The 25,752-nt window shown below is 43.7% G+C and overlaps 1 protein-coding gene and 1 long non-coding RNA gene across 2 annotated transcripts in view; one reads left to right on the forward strand and one right to left on the reverse strand.

Moving 5' to 3' along the window:
• Window positions 1-25,752, forward strand: part of SEPTIN10 (septin 10) — a 54,201-nt gene that overhangs the window by 10,038 nt on the left and 18,411 nt on the right. The window contains exons 2-5 of the mRNA XM_030845046.3: window positions 10,343-10,411; window positions 14,472-14,592; window positions 15,009-15,204; window positions 22,204-22,390. Of these exons, the coding sequence (XP_030700906.2) occupies window positions 10,343-10,411; window positions 14,472-14,592; window positions 15,009-15,204; window positions 22,204-22,390 (573 nt within the window). The remainder of the gene's footprint in view (window positions 1-10,342; window positions 10,412-14,471; window positions 14,593-15,008; window positions 15,205-22,203; window positions 22,391-25,752) is intronic.
• Window positions 11,685-25,752, reverse strand: part of LOC115846372 (uncharacterized) — a 33,166-nt gene continuing 19,098 nt past the window's right edge. Inside the window, exons 3-4 of the long non-coding RNA XR_004036845.2 lie at window positions 23,932-24,032; window positions 11,685-14,216 (exon numbers count right to left, since the gene is read on the reverse strand). This is a non-coding gene — a long non-coding RNA (uncharacterized lncRNA). The remainder of the gene's footprint in view (window positions 14,217-23,931; window positions 24,033-25,752) is intronic.

A 25,752-nucleotide genomic window follows, 5' to 3' on the forward strand; every position in this document is an offset into this window, starting at 1 on the left:
ATTGGCAGGCGGATTCTTAACTACTGCACCACCAGGGAAGCCCGGTAAGTGTGTTTTAACCTTATAAACTGCCAAACTGTTTCTCAAAATGTTTGTGCCAAAATTTGCATTCCCACTAACAATGGTTCTGCATCCTTGCCAGATAGTTTTTTTTTTTAAGTCATTCTGATGGGTATGTAGTGATACCTTGTGTTTTAATTTACATTTGTCTAATGACTAATGATGTTGAGCCTCTTGTCATGTGCTTATTTGCCATCCCTATATCTTTGATGAAGCATCTGTTCCAATTTTTTCCTGTTTTTTTAAATTGAGTTATTGTCTTTTGAGTTGTACAAGTTTTTAAAAATAGATATTTCTGACATAAGTTCTTCATGAGATAAATGATTTACAAATCTTTTATCCAAGTATGTGTCTTATTTTTCATTCTCTTAACAGTGTGTTTTGAAGAGCAGAAGTTTTTTAGTTTATTAGGTTCAGTTTATCATTCTTCTCTTGTGGATCATGCTTTGGGTACTGTAGCTAGGAAATCTTTGCCTTCCTCAGACGGAAGCTCCTTGACTGGAGAGGAGGAGCCTCTGTGGGGGACGTAGGGAGGAGGGGACCGGCAGCGGGGGGCTGTGTGTGGAAGCTTCCTGTGGTTCACAGACACCTGGCAGCACAGAGCCCCGAGGGGAGGTGGTCGCCACTCCCCATTATTCGCTCTCATCCTGGAAAGTTCCGGGCTTTGACTCTTACGGGCCTGGCATACTGTATGCTCACCGCCTCTGTTCAGCCATCTCTGAAATGCCTCCTGCCGCAGGGCCTGATGGATCTCCAGCGAGTGACCTGTGTGATCACGGCCCATTTCAGCCTCCCGCCTCCTCTCCTTCAGTGTCCTGCTCTCCACCCTACTTTAGCCTCGCCTTCTAGTGGGGAGCACCTTGACCTTGTCATCATCCATAAGGGCACCCCTGAGATCTCAGTCTGACCACACCTCCCCTCTTCCTGTTCACTCCACCAGCTGCTCCCGGTCCCACGGTTCTCTGATCCCGCCACCTTTCCCTTCCCCTCACATCCTCCATGCCCTCTTGTCCCTTCGTGGCACGTCTCAGCCGCCTCTCTCGCTTCATCGTTCTCCCCCGACAAACCCACACTGCCTGCAGTCAAGCGGTGCCGGACTCTGCTCCTGCGTCCTCACAGCTGAATGCGATGGGGGAGCATCGTGCTGAGTTGTCTTCCTTCATGTCGTGACCACTCGGCTCAAGAGGCCTTGATGCTGCCGACAGACTGTACTGCATGTTCCTCATTCATTCACCGGCTTATCCTTCTAGGTCGAGGGTTGCCAAACATTTTCTTTAATGGGTCAAATAGTAAACATTTTTGGCTTTGCGAGCCATGTGGTCTCTGTGTACATTGTGTCCTGAAAGCAGCCGCACGCGGTCGGTCAAGGAGTGGGGGTGGTACTCGTTCTCTTCCAAAGCTTTCTTCCAGGACTCCATACTTCTCCGGATTTCTTTCACCCTCTTTGACTGTTCCTTCTCAGTCAGTTGGACTGATTACTCCCAGTGCCCCAAACTTGAAGTGTCAGAGTCCCCCCAGGGCTCAGTTCTGGGAGCCCTCTCTTTTCTAAGCACCTTCACTCCCAGGGTGACTCACCTCGTCCCACAGCGCTGAGGACTTGCCATGTATAGATGACGTCACAGTTGTTACCTCCAGTCCGGGTATCTCTGCTCTGTCCACTTGAGCATCCTGCTGCCTACTCAGGACCTTCACTTGAGCGTCCAGCAGGCATCTCCAGTTCAAGGAGAGCCGCCTTCCCTAACCCCTCCTTCTGCGGTCTTCCCAGTTCCAGGAAGGGAAGCTCCCTCCTCCCCGGTGTTCAAGCCCAGAACTTTGGAACCGTTCTCCACATCGCTCCACATTCTACACTGAGCCTTCAGCAAGTTCCGTTGGCTCTGCTGTCGAGGTGGATCCAGAATGTGCCCACATCTCACCTCTTCCACCGCTAAGACTGCCATGGGTTAACGCAGTAGCCTTGCACCTTGTCTCCTTGCTTCTGCCTTGCCATCCTTCAGTGTCCTCTCAACACAGTAGCTGTAATGAATCTTTTACTACAAAGATAACTCACGTCCCTTTATGCTAAAAGCCCTTCAAAGCCAAGTTCTTCAGTACGCCGTGGGAACCCTGTGAGGTCCGGCACCACTCTGCCTCTCTCTCCCTCTGCTGCTTCGCCTGCTTGCTGTTCCAGGAACCCAGGAGCGCACACAGCTGCCACATCTTTGCAGGGGTCCATTCCCTCTGCCAGGAATGCTCTTCCTCCAGGCGCCCCTTCACCGCTCTGCTCCCTGTGCTCCTTCTGGCCTTCGCTGAGCTGCTGTCTCCCCTGTAACCACCCTGCTCAGAGCGGTGCCCCTGAGCCATGCCTCCGCCTCATTTCCTACCCCCATCCCCCTCTGCTGCCTTATTGTTCTGTGCTGCACTTATTATTCTCTGTTATCACATCAGAGCATGTGTTTTACTTTGATTTTTCCCTTTCTTCCCCTAACTGGAATGGAAGCTCCATAATGACTTAATGTGTTTTCTTCTATTTTATTAAGTTACTCAGCCCCAGGGCCTCGGACAGTTCCTGGAATATACGAGGCACTCAATTCATATCTGTTAAATAAGTGCATTTTTATAGATATTTGAGGAAGACATATTCTTTTTTCTACATTAGTCGTTGTTAAATTCACATAAGTAATAATATATATATATTTTTTTGCGGTACGCGGGCCTCTCGCTGCTGTGGCTTCTCCCATTGCGGAGCACAGCCTCGGGACGCGCAGGCTCAGCGGCCATGGCTCATGGGCCCAGCTGCTCTGCGGCATGTGGGATCCTCCCGGACCGGGGCACGAACCCGTGTCCCCTGCATCGGCAGGCCGACTCTCAACCACTGCGCCACCAGGGAAGCCCAAATGATAATAATAATGGATATCAAGAAGAAAAGGAAATATTTATTCTCTTCCCTTTAGAATCAGACTCTATACATGCTTGCTCATATGTATAATTTTTACTTGTAACCATGGTGTCAACAAAATCTTATATTCTTTTCTTGCCAGTTAATATCACATATAATTTCTCTTAATTTTCATAATTATTGCTTCTAATCTTTGTAAAAATATTCCCTGTAGCCAGTATTTCAGTATGGACTCAGTATATGCAACTTCATCCTTCCTTTTGAAGATTTATCTTTTGCTGACTTACAAAAATGGGATAATAACTTCTAAACTGTTACTAGTAATACAGTATTAACTAGTATAGTATTAACTATGTTCTGTGTGAAAAGTAAACCTGACTGGCCTAGTGAGTTGGGCTGGATTTTTAGTGCTCTTATCTATGTGGAAGAGTACAAGTCTTATGGAATCAGGGGACACTTGAAGGCAAATGGGAACTACCACTGTATTTGCTTTTAATAACCCTGTAAAAATTACCCTAGATTTATTTTACACTTGACTAAAGATGCCGGTGATTAGGTGGAAGCTCCTTGAGGGATCCGGGGCCGTAGGAACCTTAAACTCAAATTTTTTTTCCTGCTAAGCACTGCGGCCTATCAGTTTACCTTTGTCTGAAAGGCGTGGAGGTGCTCCTGGCCTCACTGGGAGGCTGAGGGAATGTCCCACCCTGCTGCCTTCTGCTGTCCTCCTCGCACTTAAACTGAAGCCGCCTTAGGTTACACTGCACTTACTGCAGCTTCCAGCCACGCCAGGGGTGCGCTCATGCTTTTGCACACTGACTCCTTTACGTCCTTTTCTCCTTCGCTAGGAAAATTCCTATTTCTCCCTCAAGGCTCAGCTCAAGCCTTTTCTTGGCAGTGCCATCTCTAACAGTGCAGGCGTCATTTCACCACGAGCCACTCCTGTGCCCTGTCCATAGTTGTATGCATGTCTCCTACCTGTGCTGAAATTCAAACCGCAAAGATATGACTTATTCACCTTTGAGCCTCAATGCCTGGGGTCCTGAAAATGTAGGTCTTTTAGTAAATACTGTGTATATTTGTGGAATAAACGAAAAGCAATGTATATTGATAGATTTCTCACTTATTTCTGAGTATTCTTTTCTTCCCCAAATGTTCCTTGTCAATTTTAAGTCCTTTAAAGGAGTTTTTCTGCCTTCCCCTGTCCTAAGTAATTGACTTCTCAACTTTGATTGGCTTGTCACCTAGCCTGCCTGGGACATACTACCTCTCCCTGGAATGCAAACCATCTACTTTTCATTTAAATAAGCCTTTCCGTATCAACTAGGTGTGGTTGTGTTCTGTCTTTCCTTAATCCACTTTGTCTGTACTTGCAGTTTCCCATGACTCATCCTTCATTCTCCATCACATCACATACTTTTCCTCATTGCTTGCTCACAGGTCATACATTCTGAGTTGAAAGCGAACTTAGAAGATCAGAGCAGGAACTGGCGCCACAGTTTGCCCGGGTCAGTAGCTGAATCCTTCCCGCGCAGCCCAGCCCATCTTGTTAGACACCTTTTTTTTAGAGACCTTCAGAAGTTTCCCTTTGTTGTGTCAGGTCAGCCTCTCTAGTTCATTCGTGGGTCCTGCTTTTTCCCTTGGGAGATTCATCTCCATGAGACAGACTATAGATGTTTGAATATGCTTTGCTGTCCCCTGATGCTGCAACAGGCCAACAACACTGGGGAAAAGTACCTCACACAGAACTAGAAAGTAATGTTTAGAAGGCTTAAAAGCTTCTGTATAAGACATGAAGCCATGAGAGAACTCGGAAAAAATTTAGATTCATGTTTTTAAAAAACTTGGAGTGTGGAAAGATTTTCTAAGCCTTACATTTAAGGAAGAACCCATAATAGAAAAGATTGCTCGATTGAGCTCTATGGAAACCAAGAAGATCAGTGACAAATCCAGAAAAGACATTTGTAATACACATGACAAGCATGGAGTTACATCCAACAGCTCTCATTAATAAGAAACAAAAAAGGAATACCCTAATAGGCAAATGGGAAAACGCGAACTGGTGATGAATGAAAATATACTATGTACTTTTTAGGCCAGTAACCTGAAAAAAAAATGTTCAGAATACCAGAAATCAAATTAAGATTTCAGTTTTTGCCTAACAGATTGACACTTAAAAAATTGTTAACACCTGTATGGATGACTATATAATGAAATGATACTTTATTTTTATACTGATTTTGGAAATGTAAGTTTGGCAATATGTTTATACCTCTGACCAGTAATTACAGTCTAGGGATTTCTTGTGAGAAAACTTATCAGATAGATGTACACAGTGATCGATGGTTATACAGGTGTGTGTGGGGTCCTCAAGGAAGAGCCAGGAGTGTTAGAGATTGACTGGGGAGCGGTGGAGGGGGGCATGGGACGGGGGAGGGTAACGCCCTAGAGGAGAAAGGGGAGGAAGCAGAATCCACAGAGAGACCCTCAGAGGCCATGCGGATCCAGCAGAGTCTGGGCCAGCCCAGTGTCTGCCAGGGCAGCCTGCGTGGGGCAGAAGAGCCCCGGTCCTGACACCGCACTGCGCTCAGGCCTCGGCTAGGGCTGCCTGGGAAGGCGTGGTGTGGGTCCAGTCCTGCAGGCCCAGCTGCTGGAGGCCATCAGCTCATTGCATCCTGTGTAGCCAGAGGGCGGTTCTTGTTGGAGGGATATCTGTGGGGCACACCATTTGGCTGCCACGGAGGAGTGTTCATGGTAGTGTTATTAAAGTGACACAATTAGAAAGGGGTTTTTTTTCCTGTAATAAACATAAAATACTCCTTTTCTAATTAAGTGGGGGAAAGTAATTTCAAAATAAGATTGCATTTGTATCTAAAGCAGCTACGTACACATTACTGTAAGGGTTTCTTTTGAGCTTAAAATCCCTAACTCTTTTTCATATGAATTACTCTCAAGAATTTTCCCATCTTGATGATCTTTTGAGGCTGCATATGAGACTCTGTAGTTACCCTTTAACTTTGATGTTTATTGGAGATGGTGGTAAAATTGAAGTGATATTTTGATGGAACTTGGCCTACCCTAAGCTGCCCTCGACCAAGACTGTCTTGGAGGGACAGGAGGCCAGCAGGTTGCTTCTCGTGACAGTGCCCAGTCTTATTGATTCAGTTGGATTGTTTCTTTTTTTCCCTGGTTGTAATTAGTATCCACTTCCAAAATCAACTTCTGTATAATTTGAATAAGGTAATTTTACTACTTGTTTTTAGGAAAATTTTAGATGAGTATATTAACTTTACTTTTAAAGTTTACTTAAGCTGAAGATTTAATAAAATGATTTTAAATAATGCATCTGTGGAATCTTTCAAAGTATTGTTTTAAGCCAAAGAACGCGGATCTCTTGAAACCCATAAAATAGGCCCAGATAACTATTTTGACCTCTCTGCTCTTCATTCTGTCTTATTTTTTTATTTATTTATTTTTGGCCTAAAGAACTCCAAGCAGTACCAGAGGATAATTTGAAAACTGTGGTTCTATTTCTTGGATTAGCTTTACAAAGATAAAAACTGTGGGAAAGTGAAGTTAAAATGAAGCTATTGTAACCCAAGTCATAATTCTGTTCCTCCAAAGCTCATTGTTGTACCTAGAGAAGTGATGAGGCATTACAGGACTGTTTCCAGGAGAGTCAGAAGAGTCGTCAGGAAATCTAGGGTCCTGTTGTGAAAGAATCACCGAATTTTCCCCATAACTGACCGGCAGGAAAAAGGTCACCTACCACCTGTCTCCAAGGGACCCCAGGACAGATTGTGTGCAGCCTCTGTTGCATTGCCTCAAACTGATATTTTGAAGAAGGTGGAGAACCTGATCTTCCCCAAAATGTTCTGCCATTTTTTCTGTGATTCGTTATATACTACAACTTTAAAAAAATTTGTTAGACTTTGCCAGGAGTTAAAAGTACTGTATAAAGTTTTTCTTTCTGGGATGTAGGTGTAGAGATTTAAATACATGTGTGTTTGTGTATGTATGACGTATGCTTGTATTTAAAATAAAAGCTACTGACTCTCATCAAAAATGGAGATGGTGATTTTGTTAGTTTCCCTGGTGCCTTGGAATGAGATTTGATTGCCTATTATGAGCTTGTGTTTTCTCTGAGATAAGTTCTTAAGATCAAGGGCCGTGTCTTTTCCTCCTGAGACCCAGTTCCCAGCATAGGATTTACTAAGAAGCTAGTCAGTAGTGGAGCAGACTGGAATTCCACTTCCAGATTTTATTTTAATTTAGTGTTTGCCACTAGAGGGACTGGATCAACTCTTGTCTCTTTGTTATTTTACCTTCAATAATGTCTTGTTAATTTATTAAAAACTGTTTTCATTCTAAAATGTGTTTTGGAAATTTGACTAGTCAGGTAGTACCAGTGGAAAATACTAAAAATAACTATTTATAATACTTTTATGTGACTCATTTTTACTTCCCGATCAAAATATTTATCCACAGAGATTTTAAGTAAGCTTTTTGGCTGGTGTTCAGAAACACAGGAAATGAATAAACAAAAGTGGATATTTGATATGAACTTACATAAATGACAGAAATGTAACCTTGGTTTTATTAGTCAAAGTTTAAAGTTTAATCATAAAGGAGTACAAACCCTATCTCATTTTTTCTAAGCAAATTTTACACATCAATGAAACTGCTTCCTAAGCAGCATTTCACAAAAATTTCGATATGCTCTCCATTATGTTAAAACCCCAAAACTACTTTCTTAGTATAGTTTTATAAAGATTAATTTTCATTAGAGTTCTGTAGTTGATGAAGTTCAGTTAGACGTGGCGGCACCCGCTCCCATCCCAACGGCAGCGCGTGGCCGCGTGAAGGCTCTGTTCGCTTTCCCTCTGGGCCTGCGCGGGGCCCTGAGCCGGAGCTTCGGGGGCGCCTGGGTCCCGACAGCAGGTCCCAGCCCAGGCGGACACTCCAGGCCTCAGCCCACAACTCGTCTGCCCCGGCTCGGCTTCTCGCCTCTTCGTAACTTCGCCAGAGATGATGAGCGTTGTGTTTCCAGCAAACTTTCCCTCACGGTTCACTTTATCCAGATAAGAAATCCGGCCTCCCTTCCGGGGCTCAGGGGTCTTCCCACCTTATGCCGCCTTGCCTGATGCTTGGCCGTCTCTTGGCCCAGCGCAGTGTCACTGTCTTTCCTCTTTTTGTGCGTAGCCGTGACCACTGCTCTCTTTTCCCTCTGCTCTCACTCTTCTGTGCTGGCTCAGAGTGGGGATGTGCTCTCTGGCTCGTGTGACACACTGTGACGGGCTGGGGGGAGTCAGGGAGCTGTGTGTACAGTTAAAACCACACTAGGCCAGTTCTGGTGGGCTTCGTATCATTACGTGCTTTTCACTTTTTAAATGGTAAAAACACAGCCAGTGCTTGTGTGTTCATCCCGAGCCTTGGCTGTGCTCTTATACGGGGCCTCTTCCCACTGGCCAGAGCCACCTGTCACCACAGTGCGCTCAGTTAGTTGGCTGCTCAGAGTTTGGACTTGCTACGTGTCCTGTTAAGTCCCAGGGTCAGTCTTCAAAAGCTTACATTACCCAGAAAGTACCAGAGGAAGGGGGTCGTTAACGTTGTGTAGAACGCAGTCCCGACGTGCCCCGTGTGTCTGTTGGTGTTACCTTCACAGCCCAGGGTGGGGGGGAGGGGCGGTTCGAGGCGCCAGACACGCCCCTCCCTTGCTACAGGGTCCAGTCCCCCGTCCCACGTGTGGGCAAAGCTGTTCACTGCAGTGTAGTTCACTGTATTTAAAGACAGTGCATCTGCATGTTGTGTAGTTTACAGAACAGAGCGCTGTCCTGTAGATGGAGTGAGGCAGCTCACATTCTGCGGAAACAGTCTGCACCAGAGAGGTTTTTTTTTTTTAAGAGGGAGTGTTCATTATTTATTTATTTATTTATTAAACAGAGTCACAGATTTATTTATTTTTGGCTGCGTTGGGTCTTCATTGCTGTGCGCAGGCTTTCTCTAGTTGTGGGACGCAGGCTTCTCTTTGTGGTGGCTTCTCTTGTTGCGGAGCACGAGCTCTAGGCCCGTGGGCTCAGTAGTTGTGGCTCGCAGGCTATAGAGCGCAGGCTCAGTAGTTGTGGTGCACGGGCTTCTCATCGCAGTGGCTTTTCTTGTTGCGGAGCACGGGCTCTAGGCGCGCGGGCTTCAGTAGTTGTGGCTCGTGGGCTTAGCTGCTCTGCGACATGTGGGATATTCCTGGACCAGGGCTTGAACCCGTGTCCCCTGCATTGGCTGGCGGATTCTTAACCACTGCGCCACCAGGGAAGTCCCCCCACCATAGATTAAGTGGAAAGGAAACACCCGCTGCAGAGCATGGGTTATGTGCCATGTCTGTGAGCCAAAGAGACTGCACGTTCCCACCACACGCATCCTCTACCCCCAGGAGGTGGCCTCTGGGGAGAGCACTGCTGAGGTTGCAGGGAATCAGGGGAGGAAGGGAACGTACTTATTCTGCTCTGTGTTCTCATTGGCACCGTTTGCGTTTTTTCTTACTACATCCATGTTCCTGTTACTTTTTAAAAAGGCCACGTTTCCTCCTTGCCTCGCACTGCCCTCCAGAGTAGGGCAGCAGTGCCCTTGAGGCGGTTGCTTGGAAATTAAATTCCCACAGCTTCTCTGGTACTGTCTTCCCCACTCCCTGCATACAGGTGACTGAGTACTTGGTCTACACTTGGTACAGTAGAACGAACACCAGCTTTGCAGTCAGAGTAGACCTGTGCCTACAGCTTACTGGCTTGTACGGTTTAGGGTGAGTTACTTAACCTTTCAGAATCCTAATTTTCTTGTGCAGGCTGTGGAGTGGTAATGTGTGTAGCTCAGATCTGTCCTGAGGATCAAATAAGAGCACGTACTCCGGGCTTCCCTGGTGGCACAGTGGTTGAGAGTCCGTCTGCCGATGCAGGGGACACGGGTTCGTGCCCCGGTCCGGGAAGATCCCACATGCCGCGGAGCGGCTGGGCCCGTGAGCCATGGCCGCTGGGCCTACGCGTCCGGAGCCTGTGCTCTGCAACGGGAGACGCCACAACAGTGAGACGCCCGCGTAACGCAAAAAAAAAAAAAAAGAGCACGTACTCCGTGAGCTGGCATGGTGATGGGCATGTGGTAGGGGTTCTATACATGATAATTTTTACATTTTTGTGTGTGTGGGTGTAAGTGCAATAATGTGTATCATGTGTTGACTATCACATATTACTTACCTGTGCAGATATCCTTCCAGCAAGAAAACCACAGTTTTAAACATGAGTCACTTGTGTAGATTACAACTCAAAGCTTGGTGATAATGACAATATTGGAATTCCTTTTTACTGTAAGTACATTACTTAGATATAGGGTTTTTTGGAGTAATATCTGTGTTTTCTTTTTCAGCTCTTTCAGTCTCACATGGCAACAAAAACAGCGCATATGTCCACACAAGTATTTGACAATGAAGAGAAAGTGAGTATATCTTTTAAGTAGACCCACCTTGTACTCTGGATGCCTCTGTGGTTTCAGAATAACTACTGAGAGACCTGAAAGACTTTTGTTCTACTTACCTTGAATATGAATTAACTGTTATGTTGATCCAAGTTAAAAATCAGTGACAAACTGCATCACTGTCGACTGTCCACAGCGTCTCTACCCTGCTTGACGTTAAGCAGATGCAGGTTCCAGCTCTGCCACGGCAGGCAGGGGGAGCCTGACACTGCTGTAGCTGGCATCCTCACAGACCTTGATGATGACAGGGTGGGACGCCACGGGACGGCCCTGTCAGAGCCTTCCTGAGTGCGAGGTCAGACCTTAGTGCTTCTGAGGGCTTTCTGAGTGCCTGCACAGGAGGGATGTGTTTGGGTAATTTGTATTAAAAGTTATATTTAGAAAGAGGGAGTAAATTTAATTTGGTGAACGAGGTGAGTTGTCAGTGTTTTAAAAGAGAAAACAGTAACTGTGAGCACGGGTCACGAGATCCCTTTCTTTTAGCTCCATGCTCCAGCAGCCTCTGCCTCCCCACACGTGCTGAGGTCCCCCCAGTTCTGACACTTGGTCATCTGGCCACCGAGCTGCCATCATTTTATCTCTGTTCTCTCATTGGTAGTTGTAGTCTGTTCCATCTTTATTTTAGCACCTCGCAGACTTTGAATTACTCTTAATCTGTCTTCTAGCACGTCGCTTTGCTGAAACTACTGTAATTGTTTAGTGACCGATGCACTGAGTGCTCACTGCTCAGTCCTCATTCTCTCCAGCCCCTCTTCTTCATTAAATGATGCTGACCACTCCCACATTTTTGAAAAGATTCTTTTATTTCCATGACATTAAAATCACATGCTTTAGAACCAGGAGGGATTCTATAGGCCATTTAGTTCAACTTTTGTGCTTCCAATAGAAACTCTAACAAATACTGTTCTAATCCTCTTGAACGCTCTCACGGCCAGCTGGGAAGCATAGTGTGTTTCTTCATTCTCTCTTCTTTTTAAATCACAGAGATAACAGGCTTACCTGGTAAAAGGGACTCGAAGGGCACAACTCGTTTGTGGACTAGTTTTCTGTTGCTCCGTAACAAATGGCACGGACTGAGCTGCTTAAAACAGCAGCTGTTGATTAGCGCCCAGCCTGCGGGTCGGGAGCGCCAGGCTGGCTCCCCTGGCTTCTCCACCCAGGCCTCACGTGCAGGAGGTCGGCTGCTGGTTCCCAGCTGGGACCGCACCCCACCCCACCCCCGACCCTTCCAGGTTGTCGGCAGAGTTCTGTTCTTTGCTGGTCGGTTGCTGCCAGCTTCTGGAGATCATTCTTAGGTCCTTGCGACCCATACAGCAAGGGGAACTGGAAAGGCAAGGCCCCTTCATGCTTCAAATCCCTTCCACTCGGAAGTCCTCTGTCCCTTTTAAGGGTCCACCCTGGATAATCTCCCTTTCTAAGGTTAACTGATTTGGGACCGTAATGACATCTGTCAAACCCCTTCACCGCAGCACCTAGATTAGCGTTTGAATAACCAGAAGGTGTGGGTACACTGGTGCCAGCAGTCTTGGGGTCCTCGTGGGAACTCTCTCACCATATACAGTGACAAGCTCGTCTTTCTCACCTACACCTCCAGGTCCACTCCCAACAGTCTGTCACTACCCTTTGAGACATCTTCATCCATGTTCATATATATATGAGAATATAGGAAAAGATTTTTTCTTTCTGAAACTGAAATCACAGTGAATAAATCACTGTTTAGATACTTAGCATTTGAGATTTCTCCACGTGTGGAATGTGTCAGTCGTTCAAGATTCCATCGTGTGGATTCACTACAACTTGTTTATCCATTTGCCAGTTGTTGGGCCTTCGCTTGTTTCTTGCCACTTCTGACTGTTTGGAGGAAAGCTGCTACGACCATCTGTGCGTCAGTCCTTGTGTGGATGGGTGCTCTATCTTGGGTGCTGGCAAGCGGGGTCTTTTGGCTGTGTGGTTATGTGTACTTAACTTTATAAGAAACCACTGCCCGCCTTCCAGAGCGGCTGTGCCATTTTGCATGTGCAGCAGCGAACTTATCAGAGTTCCCATCTTTGTTCATCATCTCCAACGCTTGATGTTATCAGCCTTTTAAATTTTTGCCATTTTAGTGGCTGTTCAGGGGTATCTTATTGTAGTTGTGCTTCACATTTTCCTGATACCTGTTAATAATGTTGCGCACTCTTTCATGTGCTCATTGGCTGTTTTGTTATCTTTTTTGTGAAGTGTCTGTTCAAGTGTTTTACCCATTTTTTTTTAAGTGGGTTGTCTTGTTATTGAATCTTACAAAATTCTTTATGTATTCTGAATACAAGTGCTTTGTCATATATATACTATTTTCTCCCAGTCTGTGACTTGCATATTCCTTGATAACTCTAAGTTTTTAACTTTGATTAAGTAGACAAATAGATAAATAATAGATTGTCACAATACCACACTCCTTGGTGATTGTAGCCTCAGATTAGATACTGTAAGTCCTTCAGCTTGTTCTTTTGTACAGTCATTCTAGCTGTTCTAAGTCTTATGCCTTCCCATATGAATTTTACCATCAGCAGTTGGTTACTGTATCGACAGCATATATTTGGGTCTTGCTCTTTTATCCAGTCTGACAATTTCCTTTTAATTGAAAAGTTTAGACCTACACTGTCTAGTATGGTGGCCACTAGCCACACGTGGCTATTTAAATTTAAATTAGTTAAAATGAAATAAAATTAAAAAGTTCCTTCCTCGGTTGCATGCGTCACGTGCAGGTGCTCAGTGACGGCATGTGGCTGGTGGCTCCAGTTGGCAGCTCAGCCTTGTCATGGAAGGTCCTGTTGGACAGCTGGCTTAGACCACTTCTCCTTAATTATAGACGCAGCTGGTTTAAGTCTACCAACTGGCCATGTGTGTTCTTTTTTTTTACGTTTTTTTTTTTGAATTTTATTTTATTTTTTTATACAGCAGGTTCTTATTAGTTTCCATTTAATACATATTAGTGTATACATGTCAATCCCAACCTCCCAGTTCATCCCACCACCACTTCCCCCCTTGGTGTCCATACATTTGTGGCCATGTGTTTTCCATTTGTCCCATTTGTTCTTTCATTTTTTTTTCTTTTCCTGCCTCCTTCTGGATTAATGGAGTATTTTTATGATTGCTTACTAGCTAACCCTCTTTGGTCTTTTATTTTTTTAAACAGTAATTGATGTGGGCTTTAACTTATCACTCACTGCCTTCAGTGTTGCAGTACTTCCTGTATAGTGTAGAAACCTTACGACAGTGTAACTCCATTCCCCTTCCCATCTTTTGTGCTGTCACAGTCATGCATCCTGCTTCTCCATGTATCATAAATCCTGTAATACACTGTTGTTATTGCTTTAAGCAGTCAATCTATATTTTCAAGAAATTAAAACAAGCAAAAAATTCTCTTACGTTTACCCATATTTTTACCTTTCTGACAGTCTTCATCCTTTTTGTAGATCTGAGTTTCTGTCTGTTGTCATTTTCCTTTCTCTTGGAGAACTTTTAGCATTTCTTGTCGTGTAGCATTTCTGGCCGTGCCGTTTCGTAAATGTCATTTGTACATTTAGCAAATGTAACTGTCTTCATTTGCCTTCACCTGTGAGGGGTGTTTTCGTTGGATACAGAACTCCGGGCTGTCACTTCTTCTTTGGCGCTTTACTGGTGCTGTTCTGTCGTCTTTTGGTGCGCGTCTTATGTTTTACTTGTCTGTAATACGCCTTCCCACCCCTGGTTGCTTGTAAAGCTTTCTTCATCCAACAGTATTTTCCTGTTTTGGAAAATCAAATATTTTTATGTCATAAGTAGTGCTGGACTCTCATCATAGGAAGATAATAAGAAATATGTGTTTTGAGGGTCTGGACACAGGTTTCTCACAAACTTAACCAGTTGTATCTTGGGGGAGGTATAATGATCAAAAAGTCTTTAATTTTTTTCTGATAAATTATGTTTATCTCTAATGTGCCTATATCCTGTTTTAGTAAGACTTTAAAAAACTGTTGCCGTTGTTTTTGTTTCCTTTCAGCAAAAAAAAGAAAATCCTCGTTCTTTAGCCATGTCTGGCCATGTTGGTTTTGAGAGTCTGCCTGATCAGCTGGTCAACAGATCAATTCAGCAAGGCTTCTGCTTTAATATTCTCTGCGTGGGTAAGTGCCAAGCCCCCCTAGATTCCTCCTTCCTGTTCCTGTGCTCACTTCCTTCTTGTCATGAGCAGCATGGTGCCCACATTAGCAACTTAAGATCATGATTACAGATTTTTTTCCAGTTATTTAAATTCTATCAGTTTTGGTTTTCTTAGCTCTACTGCTTTAAACTTTTTGTTTGTTCTTTAAACATTTCAGTGCTTTCTTCAGAGTTCTGAGTAACTTAGCACACGTGATTCATTTTTATGCTCTGCTGGTGACTCAGTGGACCAGCCTTAGCATGTATTTATTTCAGGGACAATCCAGCCTTTGAAGTATCTGAAATATTTGGGATCCGTGAAACCATTGTAAGAGTTTACTGTTCTGTTTTTCTTCATCCATCCTGTGCACCTGTGAAGATGTACCTGCATTTCTTTCAGGGGAGACTGGAATTGGAAAATCAACGCTGATTGACACACTATTTAATACGAATTTTGAAGACCATGAATCCTCACATTTTTACCCACATGTTAGACTTAAAGCACAGACTTATGAACTCCAGGAAAGTAACGTTCGATTGAAATTGACCATCGTGAATACAGTGGGATTTGGTGACCAAATAAACAAAGAAGAGAGGTACACACTTTCCTCTTGTAATAAATAGGTTTTTCTTATTTCAGGATATCTGCCTTCTTGCCCTATGTGCTGTGATTTGATTTTCAACTGTGGAAACCCATGCCTTTCCTCCCAGACTTAAATTTTTTAAATAATTAAGCAATATTTTATTATTGTTAACAAATTGACATTTTTCTATCCAGTTGTCTAATTTCTTTAGAGTAATTTGAATCACATTTTTTAAGTGTGTGTTTCAGCAAAAATAGTTTTAGTTATTTCCTGATATGACAATTTGGTGTATATTAAGTGATTTTAACTAATTTTCAGGCAAGACTTGTCTTGTTGAGGAAAAAAAAAAACAACAAGGCATATATGGCAAATATATAATCGCCAAATCCATGGTGCATGAATTGTTTTGTGAAATTCTAACTAAATTAGCCAGGTACATTATTAAGCATTGCAGGAAAGGTTTGATAATGAAATTTTTATTTGTATTTTATATTAGGTCACTATTTTTGTCATTATTTCTACGGTATTATAATTATTCTTTTTCTTTAAATTTATTTATGTATTTATTTTTATTATTTTGGGGTGGGGGTGCTGTGATGGGTCTTAGTTGAGGTACGCAGGCTCTTCGTTGTGGCATGCGAGGTTTCTCTCTCTAGTTGTGGTGCGTGGGCTCCAGAGCACGTGAGCTCTGTAGTTTGCAGCACGCGGGTTCTCTCGTTGAGGTGCACGGGCTCAGTAGTTGTGGAGCACGGGCTCAGTAGTGTGGTGCGCAGGCTTAGTTGCTCTGCGGCCTGTGGGATCTTAGTTCCCAACCAGGGATCGAACCCACCTCCCCTGCATTGGCAGGCGGACTTTACCATTGGACCAGCAGGGAAGCCCCTCCTATGGTATTATAAAGATTGATTATAGATTCTATATGAAATTTAAACTATAAAAGGAGGAAATAGACTAGGGCAAAGCAATGACTTTTTGTTCTTTCTCCTTTTTGAAAGTTATATATTTTCATTATTAGAGGTAGTTTCCTAGGTCCTAAAAGTTTGCTTTAGAGGGAAAATATGTTGCATCATTGACTGTCTTTATGTGTTAGCCTGTTCAGAACACTTGTGTGTTCTGCTTTAGATTTCAGGAAACAGTTTTGTGGGCTTTCTGGAGGAAGCAGGTCGGTGGAGGAGGCAAAGGCCTTTTCTGTGTAGAAATCACTTACATTTATTCTTAGATATTTGGTAGTTTTGATGATCTGGTAAATGGCATCTCTTACAAATATTTCATTTTCTATTTGGTGTATGGAAATGTAATTGATCTTGCATATAGCCACTTCTGTGAATTCTCTGATTAATTCCAATAACTCGTCTCTAAATTTGTTTAGGTTTTCTATGTATGTAATAGTATAATCTGCAAATAATGGCATATTCCTCCTTTCTAATTCTTTTGTTTCTTCTTTTTAAATAAGTTTTATTGCTGTATAATTTTTTTTTAATTTATTTGTTTTTTATTTTTGGCTGCATTGGGTCTTCATTGCTGCGCATGGGCTTTCTCTAGTTGCAGCGAGCGCGGGCCACTCTTCGTCGCGGTGCGCGGGCTTCTCATTGCAGTAGCTTCTCTTGCTGCGGAGCACGGGCTCTAGAGTGCAGGCTCAGTAGTGGTGGCTCACGGGCTCCAGAGCGCAGGCTCAGTAGTTGTGGCGCACGGGCTTAGTTGCTCCGCAGCATGTGGGATCTTCCCAGATCAGGGATTGAACCCGTGTCCCCTGCGTTGGCAGGCGGATTCTTAACCATTGCACCACCAAGGAAGCCCTACTGCTGTATAATTTACATAGAATAATACAATGCATTGTTTGCTTAAGTGTACAATTTAGTTACTTTTGACAAACGTGTAGTTCCTACCCACCACCACGACAGTTATAGGAAATGTCCACAGCCTTGAGGCCCCTCACGTGCCCTACAGCCCACTTCTTCCCCAGGGGCTCCCCCGGGGCGGTGCCTTCTCCTGGGGCGGGTGCTGTGGCTTCTCCCCGGCGCCCTCTGGTGAAGTCTCAGTACTTTGGCCTCCCTGAGCGCCTATCTCTCCTCCGTCCTCAGTGGGTCTGCCAGGCTTTGTGCCCTCTTTTGTGCTGGGCCCCAGAAACTTGTCTGCAGGCAGTGGGGCTGGGAGGCTGTAGACTCGCCTCATTCATCTCCCAGTGATCAGCATTTTTACTGCCTGTTGTCCTGTGTCTGAAACCCCCTTTCCATATATTTCGTCCGGGCTGGGGTGGGGGCGGGGGCGGGGTGTGGATCCAGTTGCTGCTCCTCCAGCATGGCTGAAGACAGTGGTCTTTATTTCCTTTCTCGCATTTTAATACCTGACTGCACTGGGACTGGCAGTACTCCACTAGAGTCAGTGGAGATAGTGGGCATCTTTGCCTTGCCCTGACTCCAAAGGGAAAGCTTCCTTTTTGCCCTGAATTGTGCTGCTTTCTTTTTTTCAGTTAGAATAAGGAAGTTACTTTATATTATTAGTAAGAGTTGTTTTTTTAAAATCATGAATACATATTATTATCAGGTATTTTTTGGATTCTGTGGAAAAGATTGTAATTTTTCTCCTTTAATCTTTAATAAGATGAATTACAGTAACTGACTTTTTATTGGTAAATTAACCTGGCAGTCTTGGATACCATTTGGTATTCTTTTTATATTGTGCTGTATCTGATTTTTTTTTTCCTTTTAGTATTTTTGCATGTTATGTCTATAAGTGAGGTTTTCAACCAGTATCTTATACTTTTTTTTTTTTTTAAATAAATGTTATGTTAGCCTTCTAAAATGAGTTTGGGGAGTTTTTCACTCTGTTTTTTGGGAAAATGTGTGTAAGATTAGAGTTATTCTTCCCTGGAATGATTGGTGGAACTTGCCAGTAAAACCATCTGGGCCTGGAGTTTTCTGAGAAGATTTTGAGTTATTAATTTTCTTTAATGATTATAGGACAATTTGGAGTTGCTTTTTGAGACAGTTTTGAAAAGTTACAATTTTCCAGGAGTCTGTTTCATCCAAATTCCCAAATATATTTACTTAAAGATGTTGATAATATTCTTCTAATATATTTTCATTGTCTTCATCATTTGTAATGACATCTACACCTCCTTTCCTGGTACTGGTTATTTGTGCTTGTTTCTTTTCTCCTTGGTCAGCCTTGACAAAGTGTGGTAAGTTTACTTGGTCTTTTCAAATTTTGGCTTTGTCGATCCTATCAATTTTATACTTACTGTTTTTCCTATTTTATTAATTTCTGCTCTTATATCTGTAATTACTTTTCTTTGGATTTTGATCTAATTTTCTCTGATTTCTCACTGATTCTCAGCCTTATGTATTTAAGATTATAAATTACCCTCTAAGTATGGCTTTACCCATACTTACCCTCTAAGTGTGGCTGCATCCCACACATTTTGATATGTAGTATTGATATTTCCCATTTCAATTAACTTTTTCTTTTATTTTATCCTGAAGAATAGACGCTTTTATCACTAGGTAGCGACCTCTTCCTCTTGTGAGGCTTCTGTGTTGTCAGAGGTCACTTCCTTGTGGAGGCGTGCTCTTCTTTTCCTTCACTCCAGCCTTTGGGTACTCTTGTACTTTAGGTGTGCTTCTGATCAAGCATATGGTTTTCCTTTTTAAAATCCACTGTGACAATATTTATTTTTAATTGTGTGCTTAGTCCATTCACAGGTAATATATTTACTGATATTTTAGGTTTAAATTTACCATCTTATTTTGAGTTTTCTGTTTGTCGCGAGTTTCACGTTTCTTTTTCCTTTCTTGCTTGATTTCTATTCTTGTAGCTGTTACCCTAGAAATTACAAACATAATCTCTAACCTAATCAAGGTTTGAGGTTAATTAATATTTGTACTTGTCCTCGATGATACAAATAGACAATAAAATGGAATTTTGAACAGTTAAACTGTTAACCGCCCCCCCACCCCTCCAACTTACCCTGTCATGTTTTCTCTCTCTTCTTCCTAACCACACAAGACAGTATTATTATCATTTTATATAGCCAGTATTTACTACCCTCTTAAACAAAATTTTCTGTTTTACTCTCATACTTGAAATTTTAGTTGGGTATACAATTCTGGGTGGGCATTTTTTTTCTTTCCTCCCACTGAAGATACCATTCCACTGTCTCCTGGCTTCTGTTTTTACTGCTGAGAAGGCAGCTGTGAGTCTGTCTTCCCCTTAAGAGTATCCTCCTTATTTTCCTCCAGTGCTTTTAAGATCTTTGTTTTTGTTGTTCTCCAGTTTTACCGTGATATATCTAGGTTTTATTTATTTATAATTTATCCTGATTGTGATTTGTTTGACTTCTTGAGTCTGAACAGTATCATCAGTTCTTTTAAACAATCTGAGACATCATCTCTTCAGATGCTGTTTCTGCCCCTTCTGAAACGGTGTTAAAATGTATGTTAGACCTTCTCGTTATGTCTTCTGTGTTTATTAGTCTCTCTTCCATAGTTTTATCTTTTTTTTCTTCTCTCTATTGTTTTCTGGATAATTAGTTTGGATTTATCCTCCAGTGTACTGATTCTCTCTTTAGCTGTGTCCAATATGCTTTTAAACTAATCCATGAGTTTTTCATTCTGGTTATTATAGTTTTCAAATCTGTACATTCTGTGTGGTTCATATTCATATCTGTAGGATCACTTTTTGTTACTTTACTATTCCCAGCACGTATATTCAAGTTCACCTTTATTTCTATTTCTTTTGTCTCTATTTTGTAACTATATCTTATAATTCCAGTACACTGCAATTTTGCAGTTATTGTACTGATGTTTGTTTTTTCCTTTGGTTCTTATTCATTGTGCCTTTTCTCCCCTATATGCTTGGTTGTTTTTTTATTGGAGTTCTCATGATCTTTGAAAAGTTATTTGTGGAGATACTCAGAACAGATTTGGATTTGCTTACATTAGGTCCCTCTGGGTGTTAATACTCAGGATCCTAGTTTTGTGGCTTGAGGTTCTCAGAATCAGAGGCCATGTGTGAACCCGGGCCGTGGATTCCTGCGAGGGCTGACCCCGTGGCCACAAGTTCTTGAGGCTGGTTCTCCCTCTCCGTTTATTTTCCCAACTTCATTTAGTGCCAGGGCAACCTTCCCTCACATCCTTGGGGAGGGGGGAGGAACTGCGGGTTTACTTCTAGCTCACTCCCGCACTGAAGGTGTAATCTGAGGACCTCAGCCCAGTGTGGGGAGGCAGTCTCCTGTGTGGACCTGGACTTCGCTTTCTTCCTTCTTGTCCCGCAGATCCTTCGGGAGCAAAGCCGAAGAACCACATTGATAAACTGGCCTCAGGATGAAACTAGCACTGATGCTTTTAGTGCAGGGGCTGGTACACCTTTTCTGTAAAGGCCAGAGAAGTAAATATCTCAAGCTTTGCAGAACCTACGGCCTCTGTCCAAACTACTCTGCTTGTAGCGAAAAAGCAGCCTCAGACTATGAATAACAAAGGAACGTGGCTGGATTTGGCCCATTTACCAAGCCCGCTCTGGTCCTCTGCTCACCTCCCTGTTTCTACTCTCTTCAGTTTTGAGGTGGTTACTTCCTTACCCTTTATGAGTACTTTGAAAAAGGAGGTGGTTTTTGTATTTTAAGCCAGTGTCTTTCATTTCATTGAAGACTGAACCTGCAAGGTACTGGAAACGGAAGCCTAGAGGAAAATACTGTGGAAGAATTTCTAATGTTATTATTATTTATTTAACAAAAAATGTTTATGGTTTTCATTTATGACAGGCATTATGCAAAGCATTCAGATAGAGGAGTGTTTATGGCTATTTATAATTGATCTATTTTAAGTCATTAATAGAAGCTTCTTTGGAAATTTTATGTTAAATATGTACTTACAGATTAATTTTTACTGTTTTATTATTTTGGGGATGGCATCACGTTGGGTCACATTTAGACCAGTTTCCCAAGGATGGTGTCCCCGATAGTACATCTGATGTGGTGAAGGTGTGCTGTTGTGTTGTTGTGTGGAGAGCACAGAAGCGTACGGTCCCGTCTCTGTCCCCAGCTGCGTGCCCGTGTGCCTGGGGACAACAGGGGTTCTATGAGTTTGAAAGAAGGAGGTGATGATCCTCGAGGACTGGCAGGGCCAGGCGTTCCGCTGAATGCACATTTATTAGTACTGCAGCTGCACAGTTACTGACCGCTCTGTTTAGGGGCTACAGGTAAGTGTAAAGGTGTCCAGGGAATTTGATAGAGGATCCGTTTGCTGCTTTTTTCACTTGGAAGCCCAGATTTGCCTGATGAGAATAGTTACGCATAGAAAGTTGAGGTTCACAGGCGGTGATTTAGCGTACCAAAATGAAGTGGACCGTTCACAAACTATTGTCTGCAGTGCATCGTGCTGTGAGCTGCACCCTGAAGGGTGAACAGCCTGGAACAGCTGTGGGGGCAGACGCACCAGGTGGGAGGAGGGTCCAGGCAAGGACTCACGTGTCGGCTGCGACGGGCTTTCCCTTGCTTGTAAGTAAGTAAGGTCATGCCTGCGTCACCAGTTAGGCGCTTCCACGTGGGTGTGCACTTCCTCCTTACTACGTTAATGCTTTCCACGCCTCACGATCCGATTTCAGCAGCAGGGAGTCATGGAATTTGACTTAAGTATCTTTTAAGTTGTTGATACTCGTGCCTTCTCTCAGCAGAATAACATGCCATGTCCAGTTTGGTTGCAATTAGATGCAGCCTGGCAAGTGTGGGAAGCCGTGCCAGAAGGGCTCCAGTGTGTGAATGAGTGTGAGAGGGAATTAGTGTACGTTCAGTGTTGTTTCTATAAAATGGTTTAAAGCACAGGTTGTTTTGATGGTTTCAAAGTACTGCCTTTGTACCTGCACGTTTGCACATTGTTTTATTACTTAAGTTATCTGTTTAGCATAGATAGCAACTGTTCACTGGTGAAAATACAGATCTCAAACTTTAGATTTATGCATATACCTTATTAAGGTATCATGAATATATTGTATTAAATATTTAAATAATTGTTTTTTCAGCTACCAACCAATTGTTGACTACATCGACGCTCAGTTTGAGGCCTATCTCCAAGAAGAGCTGAAAATCAAACGCTCCCTCTTTAACTACCACGACTCTCGCATCCACGTGTGCCTCTACTTCATCTCCCCGACGGGCCACTCTCTGAAGACACTGGATCTCTTGACCATGAAAAGCCTGGACAGCAAGGTGGGTTTGGAAAAGGACCAACCATCGTGCTTCAGTTCATTTTAATAGTTCCAAGTTCATTCACTTGGGAACTATTAAAGTATCTTTATGATATATACATATGTCATAACTCTTATTCTGTGCATTTTAAAAACATTTGATAATTTTCAATTTTAGGATATTTTCCAGAGAAATTCAGTTTGGGAGATGAGATGCAAAGAAAAAGCATTAACATAAAATTTTAGTCCTTTTTTAGTGATTAAATTGCATGCCAGAATATGGGTATTCATTTTCACCTAACTATAGAATTTATTTGACACTAACTTTACTGTATGACATGTTAAGTGAGAAGCAGCTCACTGATGAAGATCAAGGTCTAAAGTCTCACCACATGTTACAGTAAATTACATTTTTATTTCAACCGTATCCAGAAAACCTATTTTTGAATTTCTGAGCCAATGAGCTATGTATAAGTTCAGGGAGCTGTAAAATATAGTATCTACAAATTAAGTCACTTGAGAGTTTTTTTATTTCTTTAAAAGACAGTTAAAGACTACTGTCTTATACTAAAAAGTCTCCAGGGTTCTCCTGTGACCTCTGATGGTGTGAGGGATGCAGCTCCGTTACCTGGCTGAGCATGTCGTGAGCTAGGACTGGGAAAGCAAGGGCATCTGGCCACTGCTGCTTTCTGTACGGAAGTCGGTGTGGAAGGCACGCGGGCCAGTGGGTGCAGCGTCGGTGCAGAGACGGGCTGGCTTCTGACCAGTACCACAGTCCCCAGGCTGTGACGGGCCTGGAGGAAGCTGATGTGAGAGTCTGTTCACCTGATCGGATGTTCTGACCATTTAGCCGGTTGTTTTCATAGTTGAGTCTGATACAGGAAACCCATCTTATTCAAGGGACATAAACGCAAGAGCGCACAGCTCTGTCTCAGGCTGCGCTTGTCTGGTGGCGGCAGAGGTGCCTGCAGTACTCGCTCTGCCACCTAATCGCCCCTTGTTCCTGGCAGGTTTCTCCCCTCCGAGCGTCCGTCTCCCTGCCTCTCAAACCAGAACCAGGAGAGTATCTACCTCGAAGGCAGGTGTGAGGGTGGACTAAATCGACAGTGTGTCTTGTTCTTACTACAGGGCTCCACGGCTCCCTCCACGTGGAGAGTTACCTGCTGTGCGGGTGGTGCCACGTCCCCCTCCGCCAGGGCCACTGTCGTGGCTGGGCCAGCCCTCTTGGTTCTTAGGGTCCCAGGATGCACATCAGCAACAAGCCTCAGGGGACTCCGAGGAGCAAGGGTTGTCCCTACGGGTCCTGAGGGCACACAGCACACTCAAGGCCACACGGTGGGGTGGGAGTGGGGGGGAGGGAGGGAGGGGTCGTGAACCTGGGCTTAGCCTCTATCAGGGTCTGAGGGTGAGGCATCTGGGGTTTCACAGGTTCCCCCTTTGGTGGTGACTTTAAAGCACTAGCATGCAAATTGGGGCTGGCAAGGGAGAGGCAGGTTGCTCCAGGCTCGGCCATCTAGGGTTTCTGAAAGGGGGTCCTCCAGGCAGGGCTGCCCGGTTCCTTACCTGATGGTAGCCAGTAGCTATGTCCGCAGCTGCCGTGGGTTTATTCGAATGGATGTCTTTGAAATAGATGCCTCAGCAAAGGTCAGTTTCAGGCGCATATGCTACAATCAAAAAGCTTAACGTCATGTATGTACACTGGCCTGCTTCTGCTATTAATAGTGGAATCAATTAGAAGTTACTAACTTGGCATAATTTATTGAATATCTATGTATCAATATTATATGATACCAAAATCAAGAATTTGGCATCAAATTTTTATATACTTTGACTAACTTATCTTGAAAGCTGTTTACCCACAATTGCTGAAAAGTTTATTTCATGGATAGTTGGAAAAATCTTTACCTCCTTTGGAACGTATTTAAGACCAATAAATCCAAATGTACACAGTAAATCAGTGTGAAATTGGAGAAGAAAAATACATTTAAGAATAGAAAAGGAATTATGATATTTAGTTTTCACTTTCATTCTGAAAATTACATTGATAGCTCACTCTCTGGGCACACATGACTACTTAGCCTGAAGTCTTTCACTAAAAACGAACTAATAACCCAAAAGACCTATAAACCCCTGAATTTGTGGAGATATCACTCTTCGGTGGGGACGTTAATCATACGGAACTAGCGTCGCAGGTCAGTTGGTCTTCAGGACCCCACATCTCTTCCTCTCAGGCCAGTGATAGGACTTTTAAATAATGCTGAGAAAGGGGGACTTCCCTGGTGGCACAGTGGTTAAGAATCCACCTGCCAGTGCAGGGGACACGGGTTAGATCCCTGATATGGGAAGATCCCACATGCCACGGAGCAACGAAGCCCGTACGCCACAACTACGGAGCCTGCGTTCTAGAGCCCCGCGAGCCACAGCTGCTGAGCCCATGTGCCACAACTACTGAAGCCCATGCACCTAGAGCCTGTGCTCTGCAACAAGAGAAGCCACCGCAATGAGAAGCCCGTGCACTGCAACGAAGAGCAGCCCCCGCTCAGCGCAACTAGAGAAAGTCAGCGTGCAACAATGAAGACCCAACGCAGCCAAAAATAAAATAAAATAATTTAAAAAAAAACAATGCTGAGAAAGTTATTCCTTTGAGTCGTGAACGTTTTTAGTTGGTATTCGTAAAATCTCCTTCTTTCAACATCTGGGTAAGAGTCTGACAATGGGGTGCAGGTCAGAGGAAGTCACTGGGAAAAGGGACCTGCTTAAATGAGAGGCAGAAGGAGGCCCTTGGCCTGTTCCGTAGGTCTGCTGAGATCAGTCACCCTGATTAATTAGTGCTTAGAGTATTAAGAAATAAAAAATTCTTAATAATTATGCAGTGGATTTCAGCTCACGGCTTACATTTTATTTATTTTGTGTATGATGGAATTGTCAGAGACTGAGAGAAGAAAATGTGAGATTTCTAAACCTGAATTCAGATGAAAGATGAACTTTATAAGAGCTGTGCTTTATTTATTTATGTATGTATGTATGGATGGATGGATGGGTGGATGGCTGCGTTGGGTCTTCGTTGCTGCGCATGGGCTTTCTCTAGTTGCGGTGAGCGGGGGCTACTCTTCGTTGCGGTGCGCGGGCTTCTCATTGCGGTGGCTTCTCTTTTTGTGGGGCACGGGCTCTAGGCCCGAGTTGTCCAGTAGTTGTGGCACGTGGGCTCAGTAATTGTGGCTTGAGGGCTCTATAGCGCAGGCTCAGTAGTTGTGGCGCACGGGCTTAGTTGCTCCGCGGCATGTGGGATCTTCCCGGACCAGGGCTTGAACCCGTGTCCTCTGCATTGGCAGGCGGATTCTTAACCACTGTTGTCACCAGGGAAGTGCCAGAGCTCTGCTTTTT

This window comes from Globicephala melas, chromosome 12, assembly GCF_963455315.2.
Source record: "Globicephala melas chromosome 12, mGloMel1.2, whole genome shotgun sequence".
In the NCBI taxonomy this organism is placed as follows: Eukaryota; Metazoa; Chordata; class Mammalia; order Artiodactyla; family Delphinidae; genus Globicephala; species Globicephala melas.